This window comes from Pezoporus wallicus, unplaced genomic scaffold (assembly GCF_028554395.1).
Source record: "Pezoporus wallicus isolate ANWC-B61680 ecotype Strahan unplaced genomic scaffold, APGP_CSIRO_Pwel_v1 contig_6382, whole genome shotgun sequence".
NCBI lineage: Eukaryota > Metazoa > Chordata > Aves > Psittaciformes > Psittacidae > Pezoporus > Pezoporus wallicus.
Genome location: NW_026638015.1, coordinates 750,660 through 774,626, shown reverse-complemented (window position 1 = coordinate 774,626; position 23,967 = coordinate 750,660). Strand labels below are relative to the sequence as shown.

Below are 23,967 nucleotides of genomic sequence, written 5' to 3'. Positions count from 1 at the left end.
AGCTTAATACCACAAAGTTTACAAGTACAAGAAGTTACTTTGTCCTGACAGCATTCACAATAACTGCTTGGCTCTGCCTATCAACTAGCCCTACATGGAAAAAGCTGAACTTCTCTGCATCTACTTGCTCCTATCAGGGTATAAGAATAGAAAATAGGGAAGAAGTAGAAGAAAATGAGCAAAGTATCAGTCATGATTAATGCCAAATTCCAAAATCCAAGTTAGGTCACAGCACTGCAACTGAGTCAAGGAATTCCATAAGAGGATACAATGCAGAGAAAAGAGAAAACGCCTGAAGTCTACGTGCACCGTTTTCATTTGAAGCTTAGCCCCGAGACAAATCATAATGAGGCCCTTCCATTTTCCTATCACATTCCTCAACCCTCTGAACTGAAGTCATCTTTTCTGTTCAGAAACATCAGATCATTCCAGGTGCTGGCCTGTTGGCCAAAGGAAATGTTACAAACTGACATGCTGAACTGAGTGCTGTGGACTGTCCTCTCCCACTAGCGTTTTTAATGGTGCAGAGGGAAATACTCTTAGAATCTAAAAGTGGCAAAGGGAAGGAAAGGGAAGCATATTGTTCTGCTGCTCTTCAAGGAAAGTTGCTGAGCAAATAAAAGGTCACTTGAAGCATGTCAGAAACCCATCTCACCCTGCAGGTGGCAGAAATTAGGGCAAGACAGGGTCTAGAAAAGTTCTATTGAGCAAAATCTCTACTGAGGAAAGAAATACATAAAATAAAAGGAATGAGTCAAAATTGTGGAGGAAAGCTCCACAGCTTTGGATGTATCAGGAGCAAGGCAAAGGTAGCAAAGGAGACAGCTAGAAAAACAGCTGCCAGACAACTGATTTCTGTATCTGCTTCATGATTGATGGATGTTCCTTCAACTTTCATTAAGTACACAGATGGACAGGATAAAATTGCCTCTGGATCCAAACAGCATCCTATAGGCTTATCTAGCTGAGCACAGTGCCACAGATAACAGTCTCTTTAAGATGTACTGAATTTGGTTTTGAAAGGGCTTTGAAAACACCTGGCGTCTGAAGTGCTCAGTCCATCAGGCTTTACTATAAAAAGCCACAATAACTGCCATTAAATCACTTTTAGATGACTTGCCTGATAAGTCAGGGTAGCGTATATCCTAGCACAGTCTACTTAGTCAAGTAAGAGAAGGAAAACCTCAAGTAAACTCAAGGGGCATAAAATATTGTGCCTGACTTTGTTACATGAGCCTGAACTAAACAGGACAGCAGGTCCAAGGCGGATCTGATGCAGACAACGTAGGTAGCACAATCTTTTCTACTTCAAAAAGTGTCAAAATGGAGTGATTTGCCAGCATTAAATTAATTCTTTCAAGACTAGTACTGGAGACTTCAGGAAACACTGACTTTTTCTGCAAGTATGTAATAAACCAAACTAATCACTATTAACTGTCAACTTCAAGGCCACCAGCGTCCTAAGAAAAAAGGCCAACACTCCAAGTCATGACCATGCTCCATCCCCGGAAGCGTTCAAGACCAGGTTGGACAAGGCCTTGGGTGATATGGTTTAGTGTGAGGTGTCCCTGCCCATGGCAGGGGGGTTGGAACTGGATGATCTTAAGGTCCTTTCCAACCCTAACTATTCTATGATTCTATGATCTTGGAAGACAAGAACTCCAAAAGTAAACAAATATGTGGTGATCTTTCAGGAAATAAAGTGTCAGAAGCATCATCTTCACAATGAATTTCCTAGCTAAGCAATTAGGTATTAAAGCACAGCCAAGACCAATCCTCAATGGATACAAATCCACCACTCTTCACCTCAAGAACAAGAATTTTGAATACCAACAGCCTTCCTTGTTACAAGGGAGCATCCTACATACTTCAGAGGTACAGAAGAAACCATAAACCTTTTGAGAAGTGAACAAGAAAAGGAACAAGCAGGAACATATCCACCCTGAACTTTGGAAAACTGTGATCCTCCTGGCCATTGTTCCTGTAGTAAAGGAAACTGCACACATTCTGCTACCATTCTCTAGATCTCAGAGATGCAGATACACCAACACGCACTTTGTGTATGACTACTGCAGACAGTGCTGTACACGATCTTACTCCACATGCTCACGACTTACTTTCCATTCTACTATTTCCTCTTGTAACTAGGTCAAAAGGGTAGCAGCTCCATTTTATTCTGTCCATACCTGTCAGCATCTTCCCAGCCTCATACAAAAAAAGGAACTGCTGAGGTTCAAAGGGATCTCTGAAGATCATCTAGTCAAACCTCCCTGCATAAAGCAGGGTCAACTAGAGAAGGCTGCCAAAGGACCACATCCAGTCAGGTGTCCACTACCTCCACACATGGAGAATCCAAAACCTCTCCAGGCAACCTGTTCCAGTGCTGCACCATCTTCAGTAAAAACATATTGTCTCCTGTTTAAATGGAATTAGTTACAAACACTTCATTTCAGCAATGTGTAAACGTTTACCAAATGCTTCTTTAGGAAAGAAGTTAGCTTGAATGAGAGTCTGCATTTCACTACAGGAGGAATTTCAGCCTACCCATGACTAACTCTGGCCCTGTATATCCGAAGTATTGTCTTATATTGAAGCTTCCATAACAGACCATAAAGGAACTATAACAGCCAAGCAGCTTTAAATTCTCTTCCTACAATATGAGAGAAATTCCCTTTACTTCTTGATCTCAAGGGTCAGATGAACATGTACACTACATGTTCTTTTGCAGGCATTTCTTAAAGACTGACTTACACGCTAGTCTATGGCTTTTGGTGACAGACAAAATCAGTTAGGAATAAAAGCTTCAGGAAAAAAAAAAAAATCACTGAAGCCTTTCAAACTGCGATCAGTTTGGTAAAACCATACCTTTCCTACAATTTAATTCTAGAGAAGACAAGTGGAAAGCATTAGAGCATCAGAACCATCAATAAGAACTTACTTGTTGCCTGCCCTTGAAGACTGCAAATTGTTTAAGGATAATATTCTGGCAACAGTAGTTAACGTTGCCATGTTACTAAGTAATTATAAGTAGCACTTATTTTGAAAAGAAGTCCTTATGATGCTTCACAACACCGACTGTCTGATCTCTGGGGTTTCTATTTCTATGAGGCTTTAGTTTTATCTGAGGGAAAGAAGCAATCTCAGCAATCCAGCCAAAAGACCTCTCTTTGTTCTTTAACAGAACCCTGGCCTAGCATCTGTTCTATTCTCAGCTGCGTCAGAAGCATACCTTCCTTTTCCCCTTTTTACAGGAAAGAAATAAAGTACCCAGAGCAAACAAACCCACTGCACTCAAGTGCTGGAAATCTGAACCTCGTTTAGCTCCCTGATTGATTTTCAAATAGAGTGCAAGACTGGCTCCTGAGCAACTGCCTCCATAGATTACCTCCTGAAACGTGAAAGAAAATCAAGTCAGAGGGGTTTAGTATCAGTTCAGGACTCAGCCCCACTCAGCCTGCAGTTGTTATAGGTGAATGTCTGCATTCCTGCCACATATTCCTTTGTCTTATGCTACATACTGCAGATACAGCCTGACAGTAGCACACTGCTTTTAGGAGATTAACCCTTCATACAATGATTCCATTAAAAAGTTCCTTTAAAATATAAGAAGTTTATTCTTACAGGCTATAAGAAGCAATGTCTAAAATTCAACATGACTTATTTTTGGACTTGAGAAAGAATTTCTCTCATAAAACCTACCCCTAACTTTTTCCCAGACATAAGGAAAAGCTATGCCAGCTAAGAAATTAGACTGGGAAAACTTCCAGTGACCAGCCTAGCAGATGCTGTTTAGAAGGACATGCATTCTGTTTGCTGTTGCATAGAAGGAAGATCCATCAGTCTTGCTCACTGAAACTGCAACGCTGCAACTAAAATCTTCTTGGCAGTTATTAATATTACTAATCAGCAGATCCTGGCTCCCACTTCTATCAGGATGCAATCTAGATAACTCACATGTAGTCAGCAATCAGAGAGCTTTTGTTTCATGTAGTCCTTCCTGCAGTTGCCCTTTCCAAAGACCTGCTGTTCCCATTTCCCTTTTGCCACTCCCTGCTGCTTGAAAACATCAATCACAGAGCAAAATACAAAGTTGTCTATAATGTAATGAAATTCAGAAACAATTCAGAGAAAAAATGAGAGAAAACTGCCCTGGATAGTTTATCCAAGAGTAGAGTGAAAACACATGGTTGTTCCTTGTGATCCAAGGTGTAAATGAAGCATGTTACAGCAGCAATGTAGTGTGTTAAAATGGAGAGAATGCAAATAGAACCTAATGCCAAAAGAGAAGTCCCTCCTGCACTTCACATGCACCACAATACACACCAATGGAAGCAATAAAATTCTCTTCCTTTAGACTCCTTGTGTCAAACTCCCTTGGCCCTTTGCCTGGAGGGCTCGGTGCCTTTGGCATCGGCTGAGGTACCGGCAGCTGCATCACAGGTTTTGGCTCCACTCTCGGAGATGATGCAGGATCCTTGCCAACTGGAGTGACAGATCCATCCGTTGGGCTTCGTTTCCTCTTTTCTGGTTCTTGAAAGAAAAAAAACCAAAGTGTTGGGGAAAAAAAAATGAAAGGAAAAAAACATCAGTAGAAGGAAATGAGAGCAGGAAAAGGAAGATGAGACAGATGGTCTCACCTACATCACTCAACCTGGCATTGAAACAGCTCAGTCCCACATTTGTTCCCATAGGTCACCGTGGCTTGCAGATAGTCTGACACACTGGTGAAAACAGCAGAGGAGAAAGCCAGAGGGCTGGTTTGGGGATACTAAAACTATCACCTTCCTGTGTATTTGCAACCTAGGAATCTTCTTTGACACAGTAGCTGTACTGTCTCCTCTGCTGAGTTGTGCAAAACTAAACCACCAAGAATATCGCTTCTGGAATGTAAGCAAGCTCTTCTCACAGTGCAAAGATGACAAATACAATCCTCTTTGATGGGTAACACCAAATGAAACCTCAGTTAGGAAAAAGATCAAAACACTATTAACTAGAGCTCCCCCATCATTCTCCAATACTTCTCTGATCCAAGCCACCTAGAACACCAACTATAAAGTGTTTAGTAGATGCTACTTCTCTGCTGCAATGAGTTAAATAGCTTTTCATCATTTGAGATTAAAGCTGACTCAGATGTTAAGGAGAGAGGTGGCTTCTTGTCATCCTTTTCTCTGTTGCCTTATGCATGCATTTTCTTATTTTGAATTAAGAACCAGATTTAAGAAAAAGCTGAGAAATAAAGAGGTATTTTCAGACTTTCCCCTCCAAAAGTACTTAGTGATATAAGAATTATATCGAGGTGGTTGGTGAGACGCAAGTCTCATATGGTTTCACATTAGAAATATCTCCCTTCCTATTCAGGTTGCCTGCAATAACATCCCAAAACTGTGGTTGGGACAGTGTTAGCTGAAGGTCCCCACTCTTAGAATTTCTACTTCATCAGTAAAAGACCTGGGCTTTGTATCTTGCTGCATACCTTCAATCAAATATCAGTATGGCCATTATTTTGTTTTTGTCTGGTTACATGTGTGCAAGAAGCACAAAGCAAAAAGCTTTGTAAGTTTTCAGTAACGATGGTACAGTTCTCAACTATTCTAAACCCTTTGAAACATCAGAAGCCACAAAACAGCTTCCTTTACAATAAGGATTTTGTTTGGTTCATAAACACTGTAGCCTCATAAACACCTCTTACCTTTGTTGTAATAGTGGGTATGTGCTATCTCTAGCAGGCCAAAAACACTGGCCATGCCTCCCAGGCCAGCATTTGCATATGACTGCTCCAGGCTCAGCACAGTGCACTTAAGCAAGTCCAGCATACCCTTGTAAACCTTACGGCTGATCTCCTGCAATGAAAACCCATCGGTGTTACTACTTCACAGTTGAGGAAGTAACTCAAGAACATAAACCCCAAAACTGCCGAAACATCAGCTTTTAGGAAGCAGTTTAACAAAGACTTTCTACAAACTAAGCCTCAGCAGGCACTAGGTACGAGGACCCTGCAGAGTTCACCACTGACCACATCCTGTATGACATCCTGTCGAGCATCTTCTTCTGACTGGATCGTGCGATTCAGCTTGCTCAGTACAAAGACACGGAGCTGCTCACTCTCCAGCAGACGGCGGACTCTCTTCATGTTCAGCCAGCCAACACCCTGCCCATCAAGAACATTGTGTACTACTTCCTTCAGGAACTGCTGGTTCTCACTGGTGGATTTAAGAAGAAGCAGGCAAAAGTTAGTCCTCTGCTTACCTTGGCTTGCATGAGGAGAGATGTGGCCAGGACACACACACAGATGCACTTCCTACCAATGCTAAGTTTACAAGAAAAGAAGCTCAAATCTAGCTATGCCTGTTGCTAACACAACTGCACACAACCCAAGCTCTCCTCCAAGGGAGGAGAAAGCATAGTCAACAGTTGAGGTAATTTTTACTTGCACCACCATTGGCTAGACTGCCTTGTTCTCAGAACAGACTCAATTATAAGGAATAAATACTGAGTTAAAATAGGGAATTTTTTGGATCTCGGACAGAAAGAGGATACATTTCGAAGCAGAGAAAATTATGTGTGCGCATTATTAACTGTAAGACTATCCATACTAAATCTTCTTGAACAATGGCACATGCAAGCTTAAGGCCACAGAAAAGTACTACCTAGTTTTCAACAGCTAAACTCCTGAGGAAACATTAGCCAAGTATGACATGACTCTAATAACCTTTACACTCAAAAAGTAATGAAAAGTATTACCTGGAATTACTAGTTCGTCCCTGAGGCGATGGAGATTCTCTCTTCACTGTTGGGCTGTGCTTAATGACTGAAGACTTTTGATCCACAAGGGCGCGTCTGTTTCCTAAATGGGAGAGGAGACAGGATGAGAGGAAGGGGTGGGAGGAAAACCATCTGATCCCAGGACAGTAACAAGCAACGCTAATGTCGGCTAACACACCTATTTGGATTACAGGTAACAGACTGAAAACAAAATGGAAACTCCAAAAAAGCAGCAGCGTAGATCATATTCTAGCATCACACATCGGCAGAAAACAGTAATGGGAGTAATGCAGAGAGAAAAAGAGAAGATGGTAATGGGAGCAGGAGGTGAAAGGCAGGAAAAGTTTGGCTGCTCTGCATGCAGTTCCACAACAAGAACCATCTTCAAATTAGTCACTGTATGTAAAAGCGTAATGCATTGGGGTGACTAGTATAGATCATGTGGTACTGGTTACCCAGTGAGAAAGGTAGCCCAAAGTCAGGCATAGGGAATGCTCAAAATAGTTATATCATGCACAGCTCATGCTGTAGGGAACCCACCTTCATTGCTTACTGGGCCAGCTTCAGTAATAATCTCCATTATAGTATTTAACCCAAATACTGGGACACAAAATATACAATTAGTAGTGCACTACAATATCTACACTCCCCACCATCAGCATCAAAGAATCCAACTACCAGCTTCTTCCCAGCCCTCCCTCAAAACAAAACCCAAATGATGTCAGAGCAGGAAGGATGCTTGAAAGCCCAAGACAACAAGGGCCAGCCTAAATAATGTTAGAGATAGAGCTTGACTTGAAATTTGGCATCGTGGAACCAATGTACTGCATCTTCAAGGACATTATTGCACATATTGTATTTCAAGGGCACTATCAAAAACATCTGTATCACCGAGGAAAAAATATCAATGGAGGTGCATGAAATCAAAATTAAAAAGGAAGATGGAAAGTGGTCAAACAGCAGCAATGAGATGGAGTCCCAGCATCATTTCCCATTACGGTTAGAGACACAAAGTACCACACACATTTGGTAAGAACAAGTTAATGCAGCATTTTTATACCTGTACAACAGACAAAAACATTTAAAAACCAGTGAAGTGCTCAGTGGGAGTCCCAGTGAGCCAGCATGCACACATAACACAAACACACACACACTGGCACATGCGTAAAACAGATCGAGCTACTCTATAGAAATCCCATCCTCATATCTGCACATAACATTAAAGGCCCTGCAGGGTTACAACAGTCAGGAAAAGAACACAAAAGTGCAGAAGACGAGGCACAAAGCATGAACGTGGAATGGCAAACCCCATCACTGTTTTCTTCCAATGCATGGAATTAGGCATTAAGTTTACCCATGGAAATAACCCTGCTATGAGGTATGTTTCTTATCCAGTACAACTGGACATGAAAACATAACCAACTGGTAAAAGGTTGTGCAAAACAGCTGTGCAGAGGCTCTGCGAGTGTTTTCACCCTACCAGTCCTGCTACTCCTCATTTTACACACAGGGAACGGTTACTCGTCTCAAAAACAAAGTCCAAAGCAGAAACACAAACCCCAGCTTTGGGCCTTTGTTTCTACAAGGTCAAAGGTCAGCAAAACATGATACCAACCTTCATTCACATCCCTTCCCACTTCCAGATTAAAGTAATCTTTACCGATTAAAATGATGAGGAGGAAAAAAATAAATGAAAAATAAAAATCAACATATTAAAAGAAAAGCAGTAAGTTCTAATCAGAGTAACTCAAAAGGTAAAGTAAAACCATTCCCCATTTTAGCAGGTGTAAAGGTCTCAACACTAATATAGTTGCATGTGCTCAGTCACTCTTCTGTTACTACACGTGACACAAGGATGATCAGGCTGTCCTGCTCCCCATACTAAGTAATTTCTCTAGTGCCCATTTAGACATGTTACCTAATGATACTGCAGACAAACAGATGTTCCAATGAGAAGACTGTGCGAATAAGTTAGGAATTGATCTTCCCTCTGAAGCTGAAGTATGGTTATAATCTGATTTTCTGCTTAGTGAACTGAAAAGGCTATAAACACTTTTGAAACCCACATAAACTGCAGACTTCGCGGGAGCTTGGCACTATCCACATTTACAAATGCAGCAGCAACACTTTAACAAGTTACCTAAGGCTAATCATGAAGATAGTGGCAGTGCAAAAGTAGCACCTACCCCTTGGTTCCTATTTTTTTTACACTGATTACTTAAAATTAAACCAAAGCAAAATATAAACCAATATTCAAAGTGTGTCTGTTAACACAGACTAGACCTGTGCCAGCCCAATTGTTGGGAATAAGTCTGAATGAGAACTATCAAGGCAATTTACTGTCTTGAGACTTCAGACAGGTACTACCCAAACTACCAAATGTGTCACCCCTGGGATTCCTGTTAGGGGTAAGACCTCATACTGCAAAGTCACAAGAACTGTAAAGCCTGTAGAAGACAAAGGGAAACATGGTTACCTTTCAGGCTGGGGAAGGGAGTATTCTTGTCTCTCCCGACTTTGGTTGGTAGGGCTAAGTTGGACAAACTGAAACTTGTGCTGTGGTTTCTGTACAGGCTGCCTATGAGAAAGGAAGAAAACAGTTAAATGCCTAATGCTCACTGCACACTCCCAAGCTTCCTTAACTTCCTACAATTTACCTTCTTATTCCAAATCCTTAAAGATTAAGTTCTTTATTACCCCAGAGTCTCACAAGCTTAACATCATCACATTTACGTCACAACCACATCTCTAATTACGTAATTCTAAATTCTTAGCTTTCATGTTATAATCACTGCTGGTTTATTTTTGAGTCTTAAATGTAACAGCAATATCCACCGGTCTTCCTGAACTTAAAGAGGTAACCTCACATCACCCATGACTTCTAGTCTGACCTTCTTTTCTGGATCAAATGGATAGCAAGGGCCATGTGAGAAAAAAGCATGATGGAAGATGTCCAAAACGTGCAGTTCTGAAGTGAGGATTGTGCACTGTGCCCAGTGAAACACTAAATCTGCCATAAAGGCATGCTTTAAAATAGAAGCTTTCCATTTATTAGGAGGAAACAAAAGCTCTTCCTAGTACAGACAGATCTTAAGAATACAACAATGCAGGTTGTAGACAGCCTGAAAGCATCTCATGTAGATCAATGAGCTGAATAACACTTCAAGATGTTCATTTAAATGTCAGCATACTATTTAAATTTGCTTTGGTTTTTTTTTTTTTTTTAGCCTTATTTTAATAACAATCATTCTACAAGAAACATCCAATATATTTTCCCCACTGCTGCAAACTTCTTGCACTGCTCCCCACTATACTGCAAGACTCAACTGGCCGTCTCTTCTTTCACTCATTAAAAACCTCTGGATTAGTTTTCCACTCCTGTGGATTTTATTATTAAAATATAACTGAAAGTAGATGAGCACAGTCACAAAATTGAATTTAGCACCTACACACACACCAGGGTAGCACGGAAAGCATACTATTTTTGTACCAACTTCATAAAATTGCACACATATTTGTTTAAATGAAACTGGAAGAATTTCTGATCTGTGCCCTGACATGCCCTGAAATAACAGAAGGGCCACATAAGCCTCTTTTCTGAAGGATGCATAAAACAATAGCTGTCAGCAGTGTAGGGTAAGTAAGTCCTGTGGCTCCTAATATGAGAGACCTGGTACCAGTTTGACAACTGTCCTGCGTTCAGCTGTAGCAGTTATTTTTCTCCTTCTTAGTAGCTGGTGCAGTGCTGTGTTTTCGACTTTAGTCTGAGAACAACACTGGTAACACCAATGTTTTTAGCTGTCGCTGATCAAGAACTTTTCAGGCTCATGCTCTGCCACTGAGAAGGGGCACAGGAAGCCGGGAGGAAGCAGAGACCGGACACCTGACCCAAACTAGCCAAATGGGTATTCCATACCACAGCACGTCATGCCCAGTATAGAAACTGGGGGGAGTTACCCAGAAGGCCCAGATCGCTGCTCGGGTCGAGCTGGGTATTGGTTGGCAGGTGGTGAGCAATTGCAATGTGCAACACTTGTGTTTATTGTTTTCTTTTCCACTTTTAGTTTTATGTTCTCTCTGCTTGTTATTTCCCTTATCATTATTATCATTGGTGGTAGCAGCAGTGGTTTGTGTTATACCTTACTTACTGGACTGCTCTTATCTCAACCTGTAGGAGTTATATTCTTTTGATTCTCCTCCCCATCCCTCTGGGTGCAGGGGCGGGGAAGGAGGAGAGTGAGCAAGCAGCTGCGTGGTTCTGAGTTGCTGGCTGGGCTTAAACCACGACAACCAAATCTTTCTTTTGAGTAGCCATCCCTCTATCCTATCTCTCTGTAAACTTTAATATAATAAATAAAATAGCTTAACGAATGCATGAGTACATACTTGCAAAAGACATGATGCCCCCAAAGCCTTCACTGCTGTTGTTAGAGACAGTTGAGTTTGGGGAGCTGGCCCTGGAATCTGAATCTGCATCAGAATCACTGGCCAATTTTAAACTGTTTGGACGGAGTAACTTCTGAGACCTGTAAAGAAATTAAGTACAACTGTTATCAGCTTTCTCCCCTCCCACCCTAAATCAACACATTGTATGACTGTGGGAGATGGATGTTGGTCTTATTCCACATCAGTTTTCAGCATTGTTAGCTCCTACTGCTTACATAAAAGCAAGGAACTGAGGGAACTGAGCATGTGCCTTTATTCAAAGCAGAAGGGGTGAGAGAATCATAGAATAAATACTTAGGGTTGGAAAGGACTTTAAGATCGTCCAGTTCCAATCCCCTTGCCATGGGCAAGGATGCCTCACACTAAACCATGTCACCCAAGGCTATGATCAACCTGGCCTTGAACATTGCCAGGGATGGAGCACTTATCACTTCTTTGAGGTTTCAGTATTAAATGGAAGCAACCAACAACACATTTCAGATGCAAAAGGCATTTGAACAAATGAACATTAAACTGCATGAAGCAGATGGAAACCCCAACAGTGCTGTACAGAAGGGAAGAAGACAAGAAGGACTCACCTGCTTCCATTGAGATTCTGGTTAAATCTTGGGGTGTAGCTCTCTTCCTGCTCATCATCTTCATCCTCTGTGGGAAAACCATACTGTGGTTCAAAGTATGGATTGTCATACTCTCGCTTCCTCACCACCCCTTCTGAGGAGCTCATGCTGCCAGCTGCACTGTCGCTCTCCCGCCGATCCAAGCTTATCTTGGGAAAGCTTGGTTGCAGTGACAAAGAAGGGAGGTGGTTTGTAAATCCAGCAACCAACTTCTCTTCCATTTCTGCTGCATCTGTTGACTCCTGTGGACCAGTCAAATCACTGATCTGCTCACTAACTTGCGTTCCATACAACTGAAGGGCAGGACAAGAACAATTATTTCAAACTGGAAAGTCTGCAGGGTCTCTTCTATTAGTTACTGGGCCCCCACTCCATCCCCACTCTCTGTAGCTTTAATCTAGGATTTCACAGACACTGCATTATTTGTGAATTATTCTATGGGCTTACTCCCCTGTAAACAGATCTTACTGGTAAGTCTTAGCTCAGGATAACAGCCCTCCATTACCTTGCTTCCTGGTTATGCAAACAACTCCCATTCTTCCTAAATGACCACAGATTTATGTGTTTCCCCACCCCACTCCCTGTTCCTCTAACACATCAGGTCTTTCCAGACTGCTCAAGCAATTCCTGGAGTCACAGCCAGGCCCACTGGTCTGTTAATGCTGCATTTTCTTAATGCATGGGAACTTTTACATGCAGGAATGCTCTATCCCAGCATAAGAGGGTACCAGTAAACTCCACCTTGCTCAGAAAGTCCAGAAAGAGCATGCAATTTAATCTGCGCATGGTTTCACAGTCTAGGTTTTGCCCTCCCCGAAAGAACCATGTGCATCCTCCCATTCTTTATATCCTAATATGCTGATCTTGGGGCTGAACTCATCTCAGTACACACATGATTCACTCCATGGATGACAGTGCTGGGGCTGCTACTGGCTGTAGTACTGGAACTTGAACGAGGCTGGTTGTTCTCTTGGGAGTTTTCACTGTCCATGGCCTGTTCATCCATATCTCCTGAATATTCTTGAAAATCATCAAATTCCACTTCACTGGCATCACCAAGGGCTGCGTGAGTCAGGGGGTCAACATCTGCAAACACAGCATTTTGTGTTAAAGAACATTGCCTTCCTCAGCCTTTTGCCCATCTAAAGTTCCTCAGCAGATGACAACTGCCCAGTAGAATAAACCTGCATAAAAACTTCGGTTGTAAAGGTTTTTTAGAGGTCATCTGTTCCAACTCTCAGCTAAAAGCAGGAGTTACTTCAAAATTAGAGCAGGTTACTCTGGGCCTTGTCCCACTGAGCTCTGAAAGTCTCCAAGGCTTGACATTCTACTGTGACCCTGAGAACCTGTTTAACTACACTAACCACAGAGATCTCGTTTTTATGTCCATGCAGAGTATCTTTTGTTCCAAATTATAATCATTAGCTCTTGTCCTTGGGACACAGGAAATGCGTTGGCACTCCTAGACTTAATTTACTTAAATGAGAGTTTCCCACTCTCACAAGAGAAACTATTGCTGCAGCCTCCATATAAGCCACAGAGAATGCATTTTCCTGTCCCCACTAGGACACAGTGACTCATTAAAGCCAGCACAGAGAACCAGTATGTGGGGGCAGAAGAAAGCTCGTACTCTGCTACCCAGATTCCACATTATTTACTTGCAGCAAGAGGTTATTTCCAGATCTAGTGAGCCAGTTTTGTTCAGCAGCACCTATTTCTGTCCTTCCTCCTCCCACTGTCCTTTGGAGGAGGACATTTTATGTTCATGAGCAGGAGAAATGTCTTTTTTCAGCCTACCCCTGAATACTGAAGGAGTATAGAAGACACTTTCACCTCAGAGCAAGACTACAATGGAACAGTACTTTGATCTGATTCAGGGAATTAGGGGAGGTATTTTTTCCAGAGTGCAGATGAACAGGGACAAGGAGACTTACGTGGACCTTGTGAAAGTGAAGTTCAAAGTTACTCACTTGGGGTATCACCATTAATGTCACATTTCATCATCTCACTGACAAAGTCACCAAGGGAGGAGTAGGAGGAACTTGAGTCGTCATAGTCGACACTGTCACTGCCACTGCCACAACAGGTAAGAGAGAGAGATGAGTGGCAGCATAACAGCAACAACCAGGCCTGATGTTTCAAAGGTGTGAATCAGCACTGTTTGCATGGACCTCTGAAAAATCTCACGTCAATCTCTACAAACAAATCTCTGGCCAGAGTCAGAAGCCAGCTTCATGAAAGGTCAGAGCAAATGAAGTAGCTTTGAGGTAAATGAAGAGACATTATGGGAAGACATTTAAAGGCTCTCAGCAAAGTCAATGAGGTCAGGCAAAAGTGAGCAGGGAGTAGTGTATTAATTCTTTGTGTGCGTGTCAACTTCAAGGGAACTGGAAACGACAAAGCATTCCCTTTTTATACTAATGAAAAATCCCACTCTGTCAGGACCACTGGTGCTGTGTAGAAGGTAAAAGATGTGCAAGTCCCAGCCTGAAAGAGCTCACAGGCTAGCAGAGAATTAAGAATAATAAAACTAGCTGCAAAACTCCAGGAAATACAGCTAAAACTACTGTAAAAAAAAAAAAAAAAAGCTTACTCTTATTTTACTGAGCAAATGAGGAGGTCTCAGGCAGTGGGTAGTACTAACAAGCTTTGCATAACTATGTGCACTGAGTAGAGATTTGAAAGAGTGCAAAGATGGGTGGGAGTACTTGTAGTACTGCTGTAGAAATAACCAGAGACAGAACAACATGAAAGAAAAAAGCATTAGGGTGGGAGGAAATACCAAATGTCAAATGGCATATAGATAGCAAAAGAAAAGAAGAAAATACAAATGGAGAATCACATGATATGAAGGGTTGAGAAGATACTAACAAAGGGGTTGAGAGGTTGCTGTCATAACAGAGCAGTGGGACAGTTTACTTCAGTGTCACTATTCTGCCCAGAAAGAAGAAATAAAACAGCAACCTGGCAGGCTAAGGAAAAGGCTGCAATCAAGAAGGAGGAGGAGAGGCCCAGCATTAAGTAACTACCATGTGACTTGTGTCATGCTCCTCACTAACCTGTCATCAGTGGGATCCGAATCTGTTTCCTTCTCTGCTGGGACATTCAGTGCTTCAGCCAGCTGTGAATTACTGTCATAGACACGATAGTGGATGGGCTGCAGCTGGTGAGCGTACCACTTTGGTTTGTCACCAATCAGTGCTGGGTCAAACATGTCTGCACGAGAAACAAGGAGAAAGTTAACTGAACCCATTTACTGGTGTCAAAGGCTTCATTCACAGAGGGTCTCCCCTACTAAGTCTTGCACAAAGGAAGGGACAGCCTCTACTCTAAGAAGCCTACAAGACTTCTCTGTAACCAAACAAGACAAGAGGTAAAATTAATGGGAAGAGTGAGTGGCTAACAGCTGGGCTAACTTGGTAGAAACATATGAGGACATAAATAAAAGTGCTCCTTGAACTGGATTTCCCTCCAATGGAGGAATAACATGGCGTAAAACTAAGCCCTTCCCTAGAATCACTCTACTTTTTAAGCTCCTGCATTACATTCAAGTGCAGGAAAGGCAAGACCAAAACTTACTGTTATGAATTCTCTGGAAAGCATAGTTTGTAGGGTTGAGTGACCATTCTCCAAAGTATTCTACTGCCTGTGTCCTGGAAAGCTTATCTGCAAAAGGTGTTTGCTTTGGCCTAGAGGCAAGGAAAGAATTTGCTCGGAAGGCCACCACTGGTCGTGGGAAGAGCCGAAGAGTGCGAGTATGCATCTGGAAACCTTGCAAAACATTTGGTGAGTTGAAGAATCTCACCATGGCAACCCTAAAAGGAAAACAGAGAACAGCGTATCAGATAAAAAACACAGAACACAACAGGAAAGAAGACAGTCTTCTTAGAAAATTATTGTCTTGAAATAAAAAAGGAAGGAAAAAAAAAGCCACCAAGAAATCAGTTTGGTTTAATTCACCACCTCAGCAATAAGACCCAATACCCCAATGAGGGGTATCATTCTCCTACCCACTAGTTGAGGTGACAACTAAGTCTTGAGCTTTTTTTTGTAGTTCAAGGCTTCTGATTTAAGCTGAGGATTGAACAGCAGACTAACAAGTCCAGGTAAAGTGGATGATCTATAGGAACATCCAAGAAACAAAACACCCCCTCTGAAGATAAAGAGTTATGTTCATGCAGCTAACAGATCTGAGATAAACACTGCTCTTTTTTGCCCATGACGTGAAGTAGAACCTGGAAGATACTGCTTCTACCACAGGACCCATAGAAATGTCTGTGCTGCCTTCAAATGCAAACTTGACGAACACACAATACCCTTCTGTTCAGGCTCACCTGGTAGCCACATCCACAGAGTCCACATCATTTCCATAGATCAGAGGGTTAAATTCTGTGGAAGGAGTAGACTGCAAATCATTCTGCGGTCTTCCCAGCAGCAATGGCACCTCCTGTCCCTCTTGGAACTTCTCTAGATTAAGAATGGGCTGAGTATTCAGACTCATACTGGCCAGTGCCTAACAAAGGACAACATTATGCACATATTCAACAAGGAAAGTTATTCAAGGAGCAAGAGAGAGATCAGAGCTACCCTGCCCTACAGGCAACTGCAACAACTGTGCATGCTCCATTAGCTTTTCTTAAACCACCTCCTATGCTGAGTCAACAAACATCTTCAGGCCCTCCTTTGTGTAGATCATCAAAACAATCTCCTCAACGCTGAAATAGTGCTGGAGCTAGCCAAGGAGTAGCACAGAAATTCACTTTGCTACATCACTCACAATGCGGAAACAGTTCAAACTAGACTACCAGTAGGATGGCACTGTGTACAATATTCTAGAGTTATTCCCATGTGCAATTTGAATACATCTTGGGACCCAGACTCCTTGAAACTTGCTTTGTATGTTGACCATTCAACCAGTAAGTTTGATATCCCAGGACAATGCAGAGACACCTTTACACAGGTATCTGCCTGCATCCCTGCAAACCTCCACTTCCCACCTGAATGAGTTCTTCATCTCTCCATAAAACTACCATCTTCTTCAACCCTCATGACAACTTCAAGGATATTCACCAGAGCAGCACAAGTGGTAAATCAGTCCTGGACACCCAGACCTATCCTAAATCTTCCTCATTTCTCTCATTTGTCCACTGACTCTTCATCTTTTTATTTCAAAAATAAATACATGAAACAAAACAAAACCAAAAACTCCAAAAAGGAAAAGGGTAAAATGGAAGATTGAGGGGAAAAGAATAAAATAAAGAACCTTGTTGTCAGGAGTGAGCAGCTGTTTCTGAGTGATTGCAGTCATGCTAACCAGACACTGGAGGCAAGATGGAAGATCATATGATAACAGCAGCAGCCCATCAGAGCCAAGACGAACACATGACCACAGAGAAACAGATGGGAGGAAAAAAAAAACCTCTATTACTACCAAATATCACAAATGAGACGAAACAAAAGGGACCACAAAATAGGTACATCTGGGGAGAAAGGCCTAACTGCCCCACCCCCAAACATTCACATCTGGCCACTTGGGTAGTATGAAGGCTGCTGTCCTTACTGATGCAGCTATGAACTTTCTACTGCAGTTTAAAAGCAGCTATCCTGAATTTTACTCGTTGACACTAAGAGCCAAAGGCACACCAAAGTGATGTGTGTCACAGTTTAGTCTTCTGTACTTTGTACAGCAACCAGTACTGTTCCTTCTTTGCCAGAGATCAATACTTAATGATAATCTCTATAGGAATACATAGAGATGTAACCTGAATTTGGGTGAATTTTAAATGTGTTCAATGAATTTGCAATTTGTTCTGATATCCAGCTCTGCCCTAGTGAGAGAGTTTTACTGAACAGTGCCTGAAGCTGCAAGGGGGTGAGGCAGAAGTCATGGGAAGGGGGATCTAACAAAACTCCAAGCAACACATGGCTTCCATCTGTGCTGACAGCAGGTACTGGCATTATCACAGAGGTTACACACTTTGCTCTCCTGATCTACAAGGAGAGGGAAGGAGCAGAAGTCATCACATTAGTAACACATTTTACCTTTAGATACTGCATGCAGCGTGCATAAGGAAAACAGAAATAAAGAGATAAAACCTGCTTGACACGATCAGCCAGGATGACCCAAGCTGATTAATGGCTTAGCAGGACCTGAGAGGAGAGACTGAGACCTCACACACAGATCTGTGAATGGAGGGGAAACAAAGACGGTCATAGCTTGATGATCAAGCCAGACTTTAAAGCCCACATGGCAAATGTAAAGGAGGAATCTGGAACTCTCTGCATCAACTGGAAACAAGTTAGCCCCAAATAACAGTGAAAACCAGAAGATAATCAGTTGTGTCCAGGAGAATTTAAAACTATCCCTTACCTGGCTAAGAAATTAACTGCAGTTAAAAGCCTCAGTGAGCACTCACTTTTCCAAATTAATGCTCTCCATTAACATAGAAAAGCAGCAACTGGATACCTACCACAGCATCTGTATCAACTGATACTGCTTTTCAAGCTCAAAATGCTGCTGTATTCTAACATGGGGATGTTCTAACTGGCAACTATACAAAAGAGGCATTTTAAACAGGCTGACAGAAAATTCCCGCACAGCTGCAGAGCAGTGCAAGACTACATCAGCTAAGTCCTACTGAATATGAATCCTCCCCCCAAAGTGTTTTACCTGTTTCAGGTGCTTTTTCAGCTCTGAAGCTTCTGGTTCTGGCAGTGCTGGCAAAGATTCTGCATTTGTGGGAACGATCACCTGGAAATAAGCACAGCAACAGACTGAGAATCCCCCAGCTGTAGTCATTTCATTTCCAAACCAGAATCTCCTGAATCTCCACCACTGCAGAGACTGAGGAATGAAAGTCATAAAGTAAAATAATTAATAATAATAATAATAAAAAAAGCCACACAACACATAGGCACCCGCATCAATACTTTGATTTTCACTGCTTTTTTGGTTGTTACTGCTTAAAACATGACAAAAAATGGAGGAATGACTTTATCATTTACCACAAAAAAGAGAAGTTTGAACCAACATTCATCCTTTGGATTTTCCATCAAGTAGATGTTATACACATTTCCCTTGAACATGGGCCTTGCTTGTGCCCCAGTAGAAAGCAGGATACATAGCTCTATGTGAATCATGACAATCAATGTTGCTGGAAGGCTCTTATCAGATTGAGTTTCTTAGGTAGGGCTATAAGAGACAGGGTCACAATTACTCAAGACAACAGCTTTCTAATTTGTTTGAGGATTTATCTTCTAATGATGTAGCCAGATGGATTAACTAGGAATGAATGCCTTAGAAGCAGAAGAAATGGGGACCTTGAGACACCACAGAACATAATTCTGAGGGTTAAAACAGGAATGGCACAGGCAGGCTGAGGCCAGGCATTCTTAAATTCTCGATAGGTACACTGATGAAAGTACACAGTTCTCTGGAAGCAAAGCCACAAATCTTTATGGGCACCACTCACCCTGTTGGTATCCAGGTCAATAAGCCATACATCATCAGGCATTTTAAAATCCAGTTTGTAAAGGAAGAAACTTGCTGGAACACCAATGATGTAAGGTGTAGGGGCTAGAAGCAACTGAAAGAGAGACTTTATTAAGGACAAGGTCCGCATATGATAACAAAGAGAAGCAACAAGTCACAAATGAGTACACCCTCAGCTCAGTGAGTCTGTGCCATTGCAAATAGGCCCAGACTACAGGCAAAGGCTTTACCCTTACACTTAGAATGGTAATTTGGTTTCAAACCAATAACATCTCTAGGAAGCAGAAGAAACAGACACACTTTTTCAAGTGGACATGGAAAACCTCAGGGGAAATTCAGGTTGTTTCTGATAAGGGAATCAGCAGAGGGAAAAGGTTTAAATCAATAAGGCATGTAGCGCCTTGAGAACAGTGGCTTGGGAGGCTAATTTATTCTTTACATCTAGAGCACTTGGTCACCCCCAAGGGATAATACAAGAACAAACCTGCAGCATTAGTTGCACAATAGCACTGCAGTAGTAAGATGGCCTGAACTGTATCTTTCCAAGCAAAATAATGAGCTCCTACAGAGAGCTGACTACCGGCAAAACACAGCTCCCAGTGTCAGTAACTCAACACTTCCTATTTCTGAGGACAATAAATTGCAGGCAATAGTTTCTAAACTCTGAATTCAGGGTTCTCAAGCATACTTAAATATCACTCTGGACCCTCCCCAACAACCCTTAATACTCTGTTGGGAGGAGGGGGGCGGGGGAATATCGTAATATTGTGGATCTACGGCCTTTCAGTCCATTGCTTGTGAACTACTGCTTTGAATCATACAATTTACTAAGCATGCTTTGAAGATACCCTGGAAAAGTGGTGTTACCTATGATTTCAATAGTGGCACTCAAAGAACATTCTTTGCAAGGCTGCAATTAAAGAGAAACCAGTGGGGAACGAAAGAAGGAATGCTCCTGTCACAGAAACATCTTTTGCAAAAGACCAGTAAAGGAAAAATAGGTACCTGTTCTGCAGAGGCCATGCAGGTGGGAAGCAGAGGGATCACTGGGAACATGTACTCTAATGGGTAGATCATAGCCACAAAGGCCATCACAGACATTGAGAGTGCATTATAATCTCGGGACTGCAGTACAACCTGGAACCAAAGAAACTCGTATCAGCACTGCAGCAACCATTCACCTGTAATACTTCCCCCAGGGGTATGCAAAGATCACAGCCTGCAGGATTTGAGGGCTGTGAACTGGATGACCCTTTATTCATCTGAAAACAAGTTTCGGATGCTTTTTTGAGCAAGAGCAAAACTTTTCAGAACAGGAACCTCAAAAGAAGCTATTCCTTTCCCCCACAGAAAAACTGATTCCAGGAGACAGCTGTTCCGCACATCCAGCCTACCCTGGTTTTGAAAAGGACAGAACTTTCTACAACTATCAAATACCACCTCTTCCTTTCTTACCTTGTGCTCCAGAAGGATGCAGGTCAGCACCTGCAGGCAGGCATCCACTCCCAACAGCTCCAAGGGCAGATGTAACGGGAAATCCACCAAGGTGAAGCGGGATGGATCAGGAAGAGCAAAGGTCAAAGCTGGCTGTAACTCATGTGGCAAGACTTCCACATCCACCCGCTTCTGACCAGCGACAGGCATCGGCGAGCGTAGCAGCCGGTATATCCAGGCCTCAATCTCCCGCAGGTCATGGAGCAACGCACTGGACTTCTCTTCCACCAGGAGGGAGCCTGTGAAAATCCTCCACATTGTGTCCCTGTACAGGGAGAGCAACAGGTTAATACTCAAGGCGCTTCACTTGACAGCCATTCCAGCAAAAAGGCATACCCATTGAGAATTCAAAGACGCAGCCAACAAACACGTAGTGACACAGGATGCAGGGACTTCAGCTTATTGAAGTAACCACATTGGGAAGTATCAATATTTCTATGGCAGGAATCAATGCAGGTATGTCACTTCCACCTGACAGTTCATTCATTCATTTAAAGGGTTCAGCTAGGTCCAGATCTCTGAAGATCTCTCATCACCATTGTGCCTGAAATTCAGCATGCACGTAGGATACCTTCTAGTATCTGAAGGGATCCTACAAGGATGCCAGAGAGGGACTCTTCATTAGGGACTGTAGCGATAGGATAAGGGGTGATGGCTTCAAATTTAAACGGGGGAGATTCAGGTTACATATAGAGAAGAAATTCTTTATTGTGAAAGTGGTGAGACACTGGAATAGGTTGTCCAAGGAAGTTGTGGCTGCCCCATCCCAGGCAGTGTTCAAGGCCAAGCTGGACAGGGCTTGGAGCAACCTGCTCTAGTGGAAGGTTTCCCTGCCCATGGCAGGAGGTTGGAACTGGATGATCTTAAGATCCTCTGCAACCCAAACCGTTCTATGAATCATTCTATAATGCTCTCATATCTCATCCAGAATTGTGGCAGACCGACTGATTGTAGGATTCTGCTTCCAACAGTCCTACAAACCTCTGCAAGAATAAGGACTAAACCCGAGATAAAAATATGCCACACCAAGATCTCTCAAATGTTTTGCCATAATATACCACATGGTAATTCAAACCTGCTGCTTTAATTTTCCCAGGGGATATATGCTCAGCATTCCTTCTCTTGCCCCCTCTTCTGTCACTTGTCTCTTCTTTAAGAATTATGCCCAAAAAAGAGCAAATTTTTCAAGTATCACATGCCATTCAAACACTGGCATACTTTTAACACCCCTTCCAAAAATCAGAAGAGCTCACAGAATTGAGGAAAATCATTAAATTTAGCTTATTTCTGCCTCAGCAATGATCAGACTAAACCAAGTGACAAAATGGGCTCCCTTTTCCATTGGGAAGAAATAAATGATAGAAATGATAGAATCATTTTCTCCCCAAGCATCAGTGGATTCAGGTGATAACTGTGCTAAAGCAGGAGTCAGTCATAAGCTCAGTAACCTAAGAAGTAGGCTACTGCTTTGTGAACAGGACAGATTTCCCTTCCCTGCATAATGTAAAGAGCTTATCAAGATAATGATACATGTCCTGTCATTTTTCTTGCCTTTGACAAGTTTAACTTGGAGTGTACCAAGCTACTTACCTCATGCTCTGAGCTATCTCACAACCCCAACCCTCTTACTCCTGAGATCAACCCCTCCTTCTCCAAAGATGTATTTTGTATTTTCTCTTTTTGCTTAGCATACTGGAAAGCAAAATACCACCCTTAGATGGAGGTGTCAGGAACAATGGCACAGACATACATCCATGACTGATATAAAGACACTGTTCCTTCTGTATGCAACAGTGCAACAGCTTTTGTTACATATCCAGCGTTATAACAGCAGATATGTAAGGTTACTACTTCACATTAAAAATACACCAAGTCCCTGTCAATCTGTTGTTACCAACCCCCATTTCCATATGCTTCATAAACAACTCCTTTGTTTTCTAACTCTCCACCCTTTCCTCTTCAAATACTGTACTTTGATCTCTTTCAGCCATTCCTGCTTCTGTAACCTTTTCTCTCCTAAGCTGAAGTTCAGAGTTCTATCAGCTCACCAAGCACATTTTCATCATTTCCCTCTTGACCCAAGTGGAAATTCTGTTATTTCTTGGCTGTTTCTAATCTGCCAGAGAATCAGTCCTGACGTACGTACACTGCCACAGAGGTTACAAACATGCCAAACAACAGAATCAGTGCTCAGCTTCAGGAAAGATCAATCAGTTGTCATCAGGATAGTACCTCTTAAGGTGCATCAAAAGTGAAAATCATACCAGCTTACAGAATCAGACACAGACATTCTAAAGAAATCATCATAAGAATTTCCTTTTCCTACTGTGATCCTGGCTTAAAAGAGCAAAAAGGTCAACCACTGGTGTTTGGCTGCTTCTGCAACCACACATTTGCCATGCGACAATTGCAGCCCTGGACACAGTTGGAGGAAAAAGTTCTTTCTTCCCCCTCAACATACCTCTGCACCCCACGAGGAATCCCCAGCTTCTTGCCCAATAATCTCTCACTACAGCAGTCCACGAGTCTCTTGAGGGTGTACAGACACTCACGAAAGGTGGAAAAGAAGGGGTAATGACTAAGGATGCACAGAGAAGTCAGAGTGCTGTTCCGAGAGCGATGGCTGCCTTTGGCCAGGCGCTTACTGCGTGGTGATCGATTCACATCTGGGGTAGACTCTGTACTGGGAGCCTGTAGCGAAGAGCCACTCTCCGAACTCTCAGTGCCCACCTCCTCCTGCGGGGCAGATGCATCCCCAGCTTTGGGGACCTTCTGTCCCTCCCGAGCTCGGTGCCCCCCTGTGCCTTCTCCCTTCTCCTTGGGTACTCTCTTCTGGAAGGAGCGGTAGAAGTTGACACAGATTCCATAGCGAATGACACCCGTGTCCTTGTCTGTGAGTGTGAAGACAAAGGAAGTGTCATCACGGAAGCTCATGCGTTTTTGCCGCACGCTCAGGCATCCTTCTGGCTGGCAGAAGAACACAACATCAGGTGGTAGAGGGAAGTCCACATGGTCTTCTAGAGGGTAACGCCGCAGCAGTTCAGGAGTCTGAGCAACACTATCACTACTTGGCTGCCTATAGAAAAAACAAACACAAGTAACATATACAGTTGACTGATGCCAACAAAAACCTTTGGTTTTTCCCTACTAACGTGT

The 23,967-nt window shown here is 42.6% G+C and overlaps 1 protein-coding gene across 23 annotated transcripts in view; it reads right to left on the bottom strand.

The window, feature by feature from the left end:
* Positions 1-23,967, bottom strand: part of MADD (MAP kinase activating death domain) — a 55,383-nt gene that overhangs the window by 28,560 nt on the left and 2,856 nt on the right. For 5 of the 23 annotated variants that reach the window (XM_057408819.1, XM_057408833.1, XM_057408827.1 and 2 more), the window contains exons 2-21: positions 23,273-23,887; positions 20,773-21,076; positions 20,323-20,454; positions 19,298-19,411; positions 18,496-18,576; positions 17,089-17,145; positions 16,160-16,338; positions 15,405-15,640; positions 14,886-15,041; positions 13,796-13,903; positions 12,718-12,911; positions 11,787-12,118; positions 11,149-11,288; positions 9,239-9,340; positions 8,378-8,416; positions 7,303-7,362; positions 6,742-6,844; positions 6,014-6,200; positions 5,690-5,840; positions 4,324-4,530 (exon numbers count right to left, since the gene is read on the bottom strand). In XM_057408819.1, the coding sequence (XP_057264802.1) occupies positions 4,324-4,530; positions 5,690-5,840; positions 6,014-6,200; positions 6,742-6,844; positions 7,303-7,362; positions 8,378-8,416; positions 9,239-9,340; positions 11,149-11,288; positions 11,787-12,118; positions 12,718-12,911; positions 13,796-13,903; positions 14,886-15,041; positions 15,405-15,640; positions 16,160-16,338; positions 17,089-17,145; positions 18,496-18,576; positions 19,298-19,411; positions 20,323-20,454; positions 20,773-21,076; positions 23,273-23,887 (3,497 nt within the window). Of the gene's footprint in view, positions 1-4,323; positions 4,531-5,689; positions 5,841-6,013; positions 6,201-6,741; positions 6,845-7,302; positions 7,363-8,377; positions 8,417-9,238; positions 9,341-11,148; positions 11,289-11,786; positions 12,119-12,717; positions 12,912-13,795; positions 13,904-14,884; positions 15,042-15,404; positions 15,641-16,159; positions 16,339-17,088; positions 17,146-18,495; positions 18,577-19,297; positions 19,412-20,322; positions 20,455-20,772; positions 21,077-23,272; positions 23,888-23,967 lie in introns of all 23 variants that reach the window. The other 18 variants (XM_057408821.1, XM_057408828.1, XM_057408832.1 and 15 more) reach the window with 10 other exon arrangements.